The 13,608-nt window shown below is 40.0% G+C and overlaps 1 protein-coding gene across 1 annotated transcript in view; it reads right to left on the bottom strand.

Moving 5' to 3' along the window:
• The window catches only part of nos1 (nitric oxide synthase 1 (neuronal)), a 47,123-nt gene extending 37,208 nt beyond the window's left edge, over positions 1-9,915 (bottom strand). Inside the window, exons 1-3 of the mRNA XM_030737328.1 lie at positions 9,779-9,915; positions 5,856-6,650; positions 3,210-3,312 (exon numbers count right to left, since the gene is read on the bottom strand). Coding sequence (XP_030593188.1) covers positions 3,210-3,312; positions 5,856-6,577 — 825 coding nt within the window. The 5' untranslated portion in view covers positions 6,578-6,650; positions 9,779-9,915. The remainder of the gene's footprint in view (positions 1-3,209; positions 3,313-5,855; positions 6,651-9,778) is intronic.
• Between the last annotated feature and the right edge of the window lie 3,693 nt (positions 9,916-13,608).

Consider the following 13,608-nt stretch of genomic DNA (forward strand, 5'->3'; position numbering starts at 1 on the left):
TGTACATCAAACGGGCAAAGGAAATCAGATGTGAAGAACTGTGCTTTTGTTAACTTGGGAAAAAGAAATAGGAGTTGCGCATCGCTTGAAAGGCTCGTTGCTCACTGACTGAAAGATAGCTGTGGCATTTTATTTATTTTATTTTTTTATTGCCACCTGCAGATTTCAGAGAATCACATCTATGGGAACAATCTCAAAATATCTATGTTGCAGACTGTAAATGTTCAACTAGCTTAAAAAAATCTGCTTTCTCTTTCCAAAAATTTTTACTTGAGAATAAGCCAATTGAACTGTATGATGAGTCAGTGGTCGCCTCACTGCAGACAGGTCCTGGGCTCAAACCCAGAGTTCTCCCCATGCTTGTGAAGGTTTTCCTCTGAGAGGTTTCTTTTCCCATCAACAACATGCTAGGTTAACTCTTCCTACATCAGGCACACTCACAAAGGAGATTCCTAATCTCAAAAGTTTCACTTCCTCGTTCAATTCAAGTTTTATTTATTTGTTTAAGAGAGTGAAAGCTCTAGATGGATAAAGGGATAAAAGTTATGATTTATTACGACTGGTCCAGCCTTGCTAATCTTTGAACCAATGGGGTGTAATGTAAGGACTTCGCCTTTGAGTCAGACATTTAGGCTCATGGTGCGTCTGTACCAAGACTTTCTGTTATATGAGGTAGTCACTGTTTACAAACGCAAAAAAAATTTCCAAAGATAATAAAACCAAAATCATAATCACACCATGAAAAATGTTTTTAAGACTGAATTTTGGGAAATGTGTTTCCTTTTGCACTCCCAGGCACCTGCATGCAACCAAAGCCTAATAAAATGTGAAGCTGGTCAACACTACCAGGACTACAAAGTAACTACAAACACAAACCTGTCTAGAAATCTAATTTCCTGCATACAGATGCTGCATAATTATATGTAGATATCTAATTATAGAAACTATCTGTTAATTTAAACATAAGAAGTGGACAGAGTTATAACAGCAGGTGGTAAAACAGCTTTGGTTGTAATGAACTACACAAGCAGGTCCTATTATTATTTTTTTTTTTAAATGCAACTACGATCGCTCGCTGATTTTAATCACGGACGTGCATTTTTGGCCACTTTTATGAATAAATCATCACTAAGTCTGATAAGACATAAACATTTAAGATTAAGATTAAGATAGTGTTTATTTGTCACATGCACAGTTATACACAGTACAATGCACAGTGAAATGTATTTATGGAGAGAATAGAAAAAAGTTTTATTTTTGTTAGAAATCCAGTGAAACTCTGACTCTTTGTTTGGAAAAAAAAATCAGCTGAAAACAGGATTTTTAACTAATCCATAAATTAGTCATTTACTGCTAGAATCTGCTGGCAACAGATGATATTCCAGTCTTCAAAATTAATAATATTGTCAGTACTGCAGTATTTTGAATGGTAAAACTGCAGTGCATAAATATATGTTGCTGTGCCTGATACAGAAATGTCAGAGAGCATTTGCTGCATCTGTTTAAATGGCCCAGTCATTCCCATGTTATTCATATTACACACTACTACATATTAAAACTACACACAGACTCACACCATCTTAAATCCCATTATGCACCATGAGACATCAATATAAAGAATAAGGTGTGGATGTATCAGAAGGGAGGATCCATGGTGCAAGTAACGAACATAACTGAAGCTAATCCGATGAAGATGATTTCATAATGGGGGCGTAATTACTTTTTGGTAAATGCAGCTATGCAGTAAAGTTCCTCACCCACCCGTTATTTAAAACTTATGATGGGAAATTCAAAATGATGCGCACAGGACCGACGCAGATGAGAAAAGAGAAATGGAAGAAAATGACAGCTTGAGAAATGAAAAGAGATGTTATTCATTAAATATTTATACAGTTTAGTCATGATTTTGAAGACAAGTACATTTCTGATTTGACAACTGACACCTTCTTCGGTGATGAATAAGCCATACTGTGCAAAAAAAAAGAAGAAGAAGCAGAGAGGCATATTTCTGCTTTCAGGGATTATCAAAGTTGGTCTCTCCAAAAATCATTAGTTGGTGGAATTTGAGAGAACGTTTCTTTGCCATAATCTTAATACACATTAAATTATGCAGAGGCTCAAGTGAGAGGCACACGGACACTCCTTCACCAAAGTGAGAAAACTCATTTGCAGGGCATCAATGTGTCACTTGAAATCCTCAAAAAGAAAAGAAAAAAAAAAAATCTCTCCCATTTTCTGAAACTATGTAGCTTGTGTTTTTTAATGAGCTTAGTATTGGACTTGAGTCTGCCAAATTAAACACTTAGCAGTGAGCCATCAAAGTTAGTATGAATTTCTAGCAAAACGCCTGCAGGGGAAATTCTTGCTGCATGAGTCAGTACACATGCACAAACCAGACGCACATTCTTGCAAGCCGATAGACTTCCTCAGCCTTAGCAACTACACACCACAATGAAAGACATATGGCTTCTTACTACATTATACATTTCCACTCTGACTGTTATCAAACATCATCCATATCTCAACTCCCTCCCCCTTCCTAAAGCTCTCACACATATTTTATCTCAAGCATGCACATTAACACTCTCCTCTGGGGGTCTGAGTGGCTGGATCAATTTAAGAGGGGTCACATTTGATGGCGAGACACAGATCAGCAGCTGCACGCATTCATTAGGCCATCCGGTCCCATTGATGGGGCCTAGAACGACGTCAGCAGTGGGATAACCATGTGGACCATGTGCAGATTACTATCCCTACCGCTGACATTTAGACCTGTGACCAGGCCCTTCTGTGTGGAAGGCATAAGCTGGATTTAATGCTGCACAATCTTGCTGGTGGACAGATCTAATGCCTAGGTGATAGGATCTTAAGCAAAGGCTTTATACACTGTGCAAAAGCAACATGGATGTGCGTGCTCAGTTTGTGAATGCATGGAGGCATGGAATAGTGTGGATTATTGTTTAAGGCTATAGAACCATAAAGGCAGCCACAGATTCACATGCATTATAGAGCTGAACTAACCGAGCCTGCACAGGAAGACTCACACATGCACACACACACACACACACACACACACACACATGGAAGAAAAGTGTTTTGTTTTTTTTCCAAGTTATTGATCTTGCAGAGTATAGATGAAAAACTTATGCTTACACCTGCTTTCTTTCACTCTAAATCATTGCAAGGGCTGGGAATTTGTTTCACTTTACCTTGTCAGTGTCAGCGTTGTTAAGCACCACCGGCATGTTTTCCAGCATTCTGTCATTATCTGGCACCAGCTGTGGGGATGTGCCATTTCCCACGCCAAGGTCCCTAGAAGTCAGATACAATTTTCTGTCAGGTGTGTAAGCTCGCATCTGGTGCCAACTAATCTTTCATTTCAATTTAAAACCCCAACCAAGACATGCATACACGTACTCAGTAAACAAGCATTCAGTTTTTGCTGGGGGAAAAAAAAAAAAATCATAGATTTGCAGACTTTCCAAAATGCTGTTAAATAAGGAAAGCCTTTAAAATTTCTAAAAGCTCTGCACACCCACAAAGGAACTTCTCCACTCAGAACATAGTGGGTGCACAGATACAGGCAAAGCTCAGTGCTGCAGTGAGACTTTTACACTGAAAACACAAATTGCAGAATAAATTGAAAAGGTGTATTGATCTTGAGTTCCTACTATGATTTCGACTATTTTACTTTATGTTTTCTATCTTTATTAGTTAAAGTAAGAAAGTTAATTTGATACAAAAACACTTTGAGGGTTTATGATCTCGTTTATGGGACACGACTGATAAAAAAAAAAATTACAGATTTAAGTGTGTCTTGATTTAAAAAAAATAAAATCAGACATAAAGAAGCGTAAACAAAGATGACTGACTGCAGATTTGTCTTTCTTTGAATAAACAGCCCTACAGTATAAACAGCTGTTATTCACCAGAGGTTAAAAAGAAAAAGACATGAACAGCGAGAGCTCTCACTTTGAGCTGGAACTATCTAATCCTAAGCGACTGAATGAGAAGGGGGGAGGGGATATCCCTGAGCTGCTGCTGCTGCTGTTGCAAACCATATGAGACATTCATAAATACATAAACTCGTCTTTGTGTGACTTCAAGTTTGCATTCCTCCAATCGAAAACGCCCACGCACATTTTGCCTCCTACTTTCTTTCACACTCCCCCTCCCCACCCCCGTAAGCGCGCGTCCATGCTAATTGTAAATCCCCACAGGCATCCTTTCTCCCTTCACACTCCCTGTCACACGGTATATCTTTATTGCTGCAATTTGCGAGATCATATTCATCCCCACAAATTGGAGGTGGAGTTCAAACATGCAGAAACAATGAGAGAAGTTGCATGTGTCATTTGTCATTAGCTCTGACTCAGCCTCATGCTTAATTGTGAAACTGTAATTGCTTCTCCTCTGAAAACAAGCAACACTGGTTGTAATTTGCTTTATTTTCATTGCAAATAGGCATATTTTAGGATCTCAAATATTATTGGAGTATCCTCATCACTGTACCCTCTCTCTCATCAGCTTCTCTTTAGACAGACTTCTTCTAACAGAAAATAAAATGAAGTTAGTTGACTCTTACCAGTGCTGAACAAATCTCAGCATGTGCAATCAAATGGATTTAAATCCCTATTTCTGGGAGCACAGGTGGCTGCATGTGGTAAGGCTGTTTTATCAAAGACTTCGCTGTTCATGCTTTGAGATTTTTCTTTTTGTTTTGTCGGGGATTTTTTCAGAGTGCATGTCTCACAAGAGGCCAATGAATCACTCAAAGGGTATTTATGAAAGAGAGGAGGATGCACATGGGTTGGTCAAGAATGAGATATTGATTCGAGGAGACTGTAGCCTCAATTTGATTTCAATTGGTCTTGGGAGTACAATGGCAGATAACTGAGACGCCAATAACGGTACATTGTGCAGACCCTTCAGACAGAATCGAGGATGGAATATTACCCCTGACACAGAACCTTTGTGGAAAACTCCTCCAGAGTGAAAACTTAACCAAACTACAAGCAATTCAAGTCTTCCACAATAAATCATAAAATAAAAGGGAAACATGTTAAACAAACAGTATTTCTACCAGATTGGCACATTTTAAGCTGCTTTTATGCATAAATACTGCTGTGCCCGACCGCTATACCCAAGAGGACTGTTACAAACTGATGAACAATGACAATTTTTTTTTTCCTTTTTGTTACAGAACACCAATTAATTATCTGTGATTAACATATGAAGTAGTATCCATTACTGATGAGGCACTTGCCTACTGGAAAATGCTTACATACTGTGTATTTGAATCCTGGTAAAACAGCCCCAGTGCAAAGAGAATATGCAAAAAGGAAACCATTTCAGCATTTTAAAGGCTCTAACAAGACCTAAGTTTTCTAGAAAGTTTGACAAGCTGCCAAACTGTTTAAGGTGTGTTTGTGAGCCTACATAAAGCAGCTGGTTCAGCAGTTGAGGAATACCAACTGAAATGGTCCTGACGAATATTGTGAGCAATTTTATTTTAAGTGAGGCTTGCTAGAGACCAGCAGGCAGACAGTAATTACTTGGCACTGTAAGCTGAGTCATATTAGCTGAATGAGAGACTGTCTATTACAGCTAATTAACACAGATGCGTCAGGTAGTTCAGAAACTGCAGGGTGGCAGAGGGAACGGGGATACTTTCAATCAGAAGACCAGGTGCAAGTTCTTGTGTCAACCAATAACTGCCATTTTTAAGAGTCCTTGAACTACATCCTGATTCTAATTCTATCTGGGCTCTGACTGCAACCCTCACTGTGAGGAGGACAGTGGACAAAGACACTTTAACTAAGGGATCTATAAGGTAGGATCACATCACAAATTACCAGGCCACTTGAATCTCGGCATCTCGCCTCCCAGCATTCCTCTGGCCTTCTCCATTGATTTCCTTTTTGCTGTTTTTGATGAGACGCAGCACTGGTTCAATCTCCTTCAGCAGTTCATTGTTTTCCTCCAGCCCATTGCACAGGAGAGCTCCACGGCCTCCATCCCTCATCAGCAGGGAGTCCTGGCCCTGCATGCCTCCCCTCTGTAGGAGGGACTGGGTGATGGATGGAGAGGAGAGGTTCTCAATGGCCCTTAGCTGGTTATCCTTGTTGACCTGCTGCTGTTGCCCAGGGCTCAGTGCGTTGAGAGGGGACCACTGCTCGTAGGACTTTGATGGTGGGAATACAGGGCGTGTGACCCTCACTGTGCGCTGGCGGCCATCTCCAGACAGCGTAGTTTCCAGGTGTGTGGTGAAGCCCTCGGGCCCACGGAGGATCAGTACGGCATGACTCTCAGGCATCACATTCTTCAGTGTCTCCAGGGCCCGTTCATAGGACAGGTCCACCAGGGGCTTATTGTTGACAGCCAGCACAATGTCACCCACCTGCACCAGGCCACACTCCTCTGCTGCTCCGCCACGGATGAGGTCTGACACAATGACAGGTGGCTTGGACACTCTCTGCTTCACCAGGAAGCCCAGACCGCCAACCTTCCTCTTAAAAAGGCGCACTGAAATGATGTTGGGCTGGAGCTGGCACACTGTAGGCTCTGACTCCTGCATGGTGCCTGTTTATGATTGTGTGTGACTGCGTGTGCTTGTCTGCGTTTGTCTACGTGTGTCCTCAGGAAGATTTCTGGAAAGCAACAGAGGAAGAAGAAGGAGGGGAGAAATAAAAGTTCTATTAGTTTTGGGCAAATTTACATTGACAGCATGATTTGTTTGCAGTGTGTTAATTTAACATCAGTCAGGGAGGGTATATGAGTCATTAAAGCAGAGTGTTTTCAGAAGGTAATGTTACACAGATCATTAAGTCATGTTGAGCTACAAATGCAAAATGTTGTCATGAACATGAAAAGCCTATTATCCAGCTGATCACACAGCCATGCTCGTACCTCTGTGAACTGCATCTCAGTGAATAAGCACGGTAATGTTTAAAAGGCAAATGTTAAGTATATGAAACTGGAAGACTAATTTCACTTTGAAAAGCCTTCTTTATCAAGCAAGTATTTGATTTCTCTAGTTGCAAAATGTCCTGGTGCATTTAACCAAGGATTGAGTACAATTTAGTGGTATTTTCTTTTTTAATACTTCATGATCTTATTCAGCTCAACTTCAGAGGGTGATACTGGATCATTTTAAACAGAAAAAAGAAACAGTTTGCAAAATGTGATACATTCATAGATTAAACAGTTAACCAGATAACATGTTGATGCATCAGTGACAACCATCTAATAATATTTTCTATGATCTCTATGATTACCAGGGGGCACTCAGCATAATGAATAATTTACATATGCCTTGCTGGTTTGAGCACAGGATTGGAATACTTGCATGGTACACGGAAGGATTGCTGCTCCTGCCCTTAGAAACACAGCTGAGGCAAGAGCTAAGCTTTTGATTTTGTTTACCACTCTTTCACTCAGTTGAGGTTTCAATAAACTGTCTGGTTAAGAGGTAGCGCCCTGAAAATCAGTCATTTCTTCATCAATCAATAAAATGTTCTATTTACTCTCCCCAACACAGCAACATGCACACGCATACGCGCGCGCGCGCACACACAAGCATTTATTTTGCATCTCGACTGCACCCCCCACCCCTCACGCTCAGTTGCTTCTGCACTTTAAATGAACTTTACTGGGGGGGAAAGTGCCAGTCTTTCCGACGCTACAACAATGCGTTTACCTCGTTGATGCAAAGCCACTACGGTTGTTCTTTTGAAATCGTTACATCTGGTCGCGTGGGTGATTGCGCCTGGAAATGTACAGTACACACTCAAGTAAACCTGTTCTGCGCGCAGACAGCGGAGAAGGGCAGGCATGCTGCTGCATAGCAGAAATAATTCAGCACCAAGGTCAGCGGTCCATCTGAACGTTGCCGGTCTTCACATTCCAGTTTCGGCTATTTCAACAATCTACAGAGGGTTTCTGGGGTGTTTTTCTACTTATCAGAAATGCGCTTGACTAAAAAAATAACTTCTCCAAAGCTCCATATGTGAGGCTTCGTGACATCGCTTTCTAGTATTTGCCCCAAGTATGAAAGTCTTTTAGTCCATCCAGTTCATCAAAACAACCACTGCGTATCAGTGAAATCACGCATTCCAAAGGTCATGCTTCAGTTCATGCCTTTAGGAAAAAGTGACTCTAATCTATAAATATTAGCTCAGCTCTCCTGAGGTGCTGGAGTATATGAGCTTGGCGGCCCTTTAATCTTGACCCTTTGTAGCTGCACCCCACTAAGATAAGAAATTGCCAATACCGGATGTGGAAATTGATGGAAATGTGCCCCGAATACGAGGATTAAAATCTTTTTTGAGATTGCCGCGGTGTCTGGCTTGGGTAGGATGATTATCTATTAGGCAACACAGTGAGTCGTCTAAACGTTAACTAGGTTACAGTGCTGTTATCCAGAGTGAGCAAATAACTATTTACAAAGCTACATGCAATGATTTTCATTGAGAAATGTGTACATACATACATTCGATTTCAGTTCCTATCCACAGTCATAATCCAGAGTCATTATAACTGTTTGTTAGATATTCATTAATAAGCATTAATTCTTGATGTCTATGGTAAAACAAGGATTTCTTCTTTTGTAAAGTTTAACTGCTTGTTGGTTTTAATTGAGATTGGCCTCATTGCTAATAATTTGCAGTTTAAAGGAATAACTGCCCATTTATTTCTGATGTATTCACCAAAGTTTTCAATATGGCATGAACTTATGCACTGCGAGAAAATGCTAATCGGAGGTTGTCCCCTCTTAAGGAGCCAGTGACGGTATTAAAAGCTTTATTAACATTGTTTATGTTCTGCTCACATGTTGCACATGAAGTTGCCAAGAAAGAAAGAAAGAAATTAACTGGGTGCCGGGTGGTATTATTTTAACAGGTCGACCCCTTATGTCTCAAATCCAGGCTGCACATAATAAATCATATTCGGATGATAATATGGACCGAGCAGCATTGTTTTAGCTGATTAAGAGATTATCCGACAAAACGTCAACCAAACACACAGGTGATATTTATTTCGGGAACTGTCTCCACTCTGCAAGCAACAAAGCGAACAAATTACACACACACACACACACACACACACACACACACACACACACACACACACACACACACACACACACACACACACACACACACACACACACTAAGGATACAAAAAATAAAATAAGAAAAAAAAATCCACATTTCTCCCTTCCTGGCTGTGAAAACAAGAACGTCTGATTTCTGTTGTCAAGATAAGTCCAAAAGCGAACTGCGTGTTGCTAAGAAAAACACTTGCCAATCTCCAAGAAGGACTGATTAACTGAGGCAGAAGACCAAATGGCATCAATGAAATGTATTTAGAACAACATTTAGTTATAAATAATCTTCATTGTTATTTATAAATATCTAAGGGCAAATAAAAACTGCAGATTGATTTCATTTTGCACTGCTTCCTTCACTGAATACATTCGAGAAAAATGCGTAAACTGTTCACACAGACTGCGGGTTTGGTGTTTATTTTTCACAGCAACAAGTTCTGGTGACACCTTCGCTCTCAGAAATTAGAAACACACACACACACACACACACACACACACACACACACACACACACACACAAAGGTTGCCAACTTTACTATTTAATAATTTTCAGAGTGCTCTATTCATTCTCAGGCTCGTCGTCACCGTCCACCAGCGGAATGCAAAGCCTCATTTTCCACGCAGACAGAAGCAAAAATAAAGGGAGTACAGTGAAGTAAAGCAACTCACCCCTGAGACAAGGTCGCTGTCACAACGACCTGCTGCGGTGAACTTGGGATAAAACTCCTGCGCTCCTGCTTCTCTGCCTTAGCAGCTGCTACACAGCTCTCTCATCCAAAGACGTCTCCAAGTCGCAGCAACGCGCTCTGCCTCTCTAGAGACGAGGCACGCTTGTGCCTTTCTGCGCACCGGGGCGCTTTATAAATACAGAGCAACGGGAGACAGTGTGACGAGCTCGGAGAGAACCGTGCGCGGGCATTTAAATGAACTGTAGGTGGGTTTAGTTATCTCGGCTATCGTCATCACACAGCATGCAAGTGATCATCTGCCAAAAAGCGATTCCCCGTGTTTTCGGTTTTTCTTTCTTTTTCTTTTTTAAATGTATAACATCCTTGTTTAGTTTGGTATTTACCAATGAGGTGGTAAACAGGACTTACGAGGGGGTTATATATAAAATAAATGTTTTGCAAGTATCCTTATGACTCTGCATTACTGTGCCCGCTGTGTGTTCTACATTATAATCAACTCATTCCTGACACTTCAAATATCTTTACAGATACTGTTATGTTATATTTGTTGCCATTTCTGCTGCCCTCTTGGCCAGGTATCTCCTGAAAAGTGATTTTTAATCTCACTGAGACTTTTTAAAGGATATATATTAATCAATTCGCCAAGAAGTGATTGCAGCTTCTACCTTGAGACTGAAACGTTCTTTCTGGCTCAAAATGGATTCATATCATTTATGTTTGACAGATTATAGGTCAGAAGTCCTTTTAAACCGTTTAAATACCAGCAACCATTTTTTTTTTTTTTAGCAGATGATCACTTTTTGGCACAACACCGGCAGACACTGCTCACCACATTCCTTCAAGAGCAACAGTGGCCACTGAAACAGAAAAGGTGAGCAGGCTTGAAACTGAGATCTTAGATTTCCGATGTGTGACTTCATAAAAAGGACAGCAGTCATGATTGAGGGTGCTAATAGGGGTTTTTGTTTTAGAACTTAATGCGCATGTGAAACAAGTCATGGTCGACATGTGATGTCACACATTGTTTTTATGGGAAGAATCACTTTGTTTAAAGCACTGTGGTTCCACATTCACCAAGAGAGAGCCTTTTAAAATATTATATTGTTTTTGTATTCCTGTATTTATGGTGTTGTGAGTTCTTCTGAGTTTTGTATTATAAGTCATTTCCTGGTTTCCTTTATGGTTGTGTTTTGTCTTTGCCTGTTTGTAGTTTTAGTTTATGGTTAAAGTTATTACTCATACTTGAGTTCCTAAGCTTTAGTTTTTCCTTCTCCCCTGTCTATTTCTCTGTCTTACTGTTTAGCCTCCATTTCAGTGTCATGCTACTTCCTGTTTTATGTTAACAGTCTGTGGTCCCCGGTGTTTGTGTTTAATTTTGCATCCTTTGTCTCATTATTCCTTGATTTCTCTCACCTGTTGCACCCTGGTGTTCCCTGTTCCCCTGATTAGCATTTGTGTATTTATAGCCTCAGTTCTTCTGTTGTCCTTTATCATAATGTCTGCTGTCCTGCCTCGTGTTCTCCCGACCAGCTGTTTAGTTTGTGTTAACGTCCCCTGCTTGTCACCAGCCTGTGTTGGCTCTTGTTATTTCCTTTGTGGACTTTGTTTTTGCTGCAATAAAAGGTTAGTTTCAGCCTTTGAATGTGCATTTGAGTCCTCTTTCACCTTCACGTGGCAGAAACCTAGTCTTTAAAAATTCTGTTTAGTAAAGGTTTAACTGCATTAACCACATTAAGGCTTAAATGCAAAGAAAATAAGGAAAGTAATAAATATCTATATCTCAGTCTATTCTACTATGTGTATACAATATCAAAAGAACATGTAGAGCAGTTCCAGCAGACATTTTAGAAGAAAAAGTACAATAGGAGACAAAAACATGGCTTCAAGTATTAAGACTGCAGTTTACAAAAGTAATGAAGTAAGATTCTTACAGTTACCAAGAGGTTTTATAAATGCAACCAACCTGTTTTTACAATCTGGGTTTATTTAATGTGGGGTTGGTTACATTTAAAATGATAGTTACTCTTACAAAATTGCCCACAATTCTCCCCTGAAGGTCACAATCAACCTGGTCAACAAAAGCTCATTCAGTGATTGAAGATGTTTGTATTGAATCAGCCACCTAACATTCATCTCGCTTGAAAAGTATACAAAATATGTGAGGGGCATTAAAAACAGATGGTATATATATGGTTATTGTCACCAGTCATCATGTACTGGCAGACACCCCTCGCTTTACTGTCTTCCAACAGCCAAGAGCAGCAATGAAACCGAAAAGTAAACAGGTTTGTCCGTGATATCTCTTTGAACTTCCAATTAAGATTTGTGATGGGCGCCCGGGTGGCTCAGTGGTGGAGCAGGCGACCACACGCATATGCCACTTTGCGGTTTGGGCAGCGCGGGTTTAAGTCCTGGCCTGTTGCCGATTTGTGTCATTCCCCCATTTCCTGTCTCTACACTGTCAACAAAAGCTGCTGTGGCCAAAAAAAAAAAAAGATGTGTGACTTGGTTAAAATAATCAGAGATTGCAAATCTGTAACAACAACTATAATTAAATGTGCAAATATCTGGGATCAAGGTTCATTTATTGTGGGATTTGTTACATTTAGAGGATAGAGTTACTCTTACTCCACAGTTCTCTTTCTAACATTCACATTTCACACATGATGAAACAGGAAATAAAGGTAAACAGGTTTGTCACAGATCTTCTTGGACTTAACAGCTTCTCGCATGTCAAAACATGGTTTGTATTTATGCAGCTACAAGGTTTGTTTGTGGTTTAGAAAAACAGAACATTTAAAATATGAGACAGAGACTGGTTACAATTTACAAAAATGTTTCATACTGAAATGAGCAACAATGAGCACTGAAGCAGAGAAAAAGAAAATTGTGACACCTACATGTATACATTGCAGGCTTATCACTGAAACGTTTTGCGATTGCACTTAAGATTTGCAGTCAGTTACCTTATAGAAAGGGCAGCAATTCTGACTGAGTGTGGAAGTCCAGTGAGTTAAACTTGGTTTGGTTTTTAGCACTTTGCTCTTCTTGTCCAGATTCACGTAGTCTTCTCTGAGCAGTTGATGTTGATACGTGTGTGCTACTTGAACTCTGTGAAGCATTTAGGTGGGCTCTTATCTGGGGTGCTGTTAACTTGTGGTTTCTGAGGCTGGTAACGCTGATGAACTTATCCTGAGCAACAGAGGGAACTCTTGGTCTTCCTTTCCTGGGGCGGTCCTGATGAGAGCCAGTTTTATCATACTGTTTACTGATCTTTGCGAGTGCACTTAAGGATACTTTTAAAGTTATAGAAATGTTTCACATTGACTGACCTTCATTTCTTAAAGTAACGATGGACTGTTGTTTTTCTTTTACTCAGTTGAGTATTTATTGCCATAATATGGATTAGAACATTACTCAAATAGAGCTATTCACTGTATACCAACTCCACCACTGCACAACACAACTGATGGACAACACATTAAGATGCACAACTGATGCACAACACATTAAGAGGTGAAGGAATTCAGGAAATGAACTCTTGACGAGGTGCAGCTGATACCTGAAAGCTGTTGCAGGTGACTGCCTCATAAAGCTGAGAAAATGCCAAGATATGTAAAGCTGTCATCTAAGTGAGAATCTAAAATATAAAACATATTCTGGTTTGTTTAACACTCTTTTGTTTACTAAATAATTCCATATGTATTTCTTCATAGTTTGGATGATTTAATATTACTCTACAATGCAGACAATTTTTAAATGATGAAAAACCACTAAATTAGAAGGTGTGTCCAAACTGGTACTGTATAT

The sequence above is a fragment of the Archocentrus centrarchus genome, chromosome 9 (assembly GCF_007364275.1).
Source record: "Archocentrus centrarchus isolate MPI-CPG fArcCen1 chromosome 9, fArcCen1, whole genome shotgun sequence".
Classification (NCBI taxonomy): domain Eukaryota; kingdom Metazoa; phylum Chordata; class Actinopteri; order Cichliformes; family Cichlidae; genus Archocentrus; species Archocentrus centrarchus.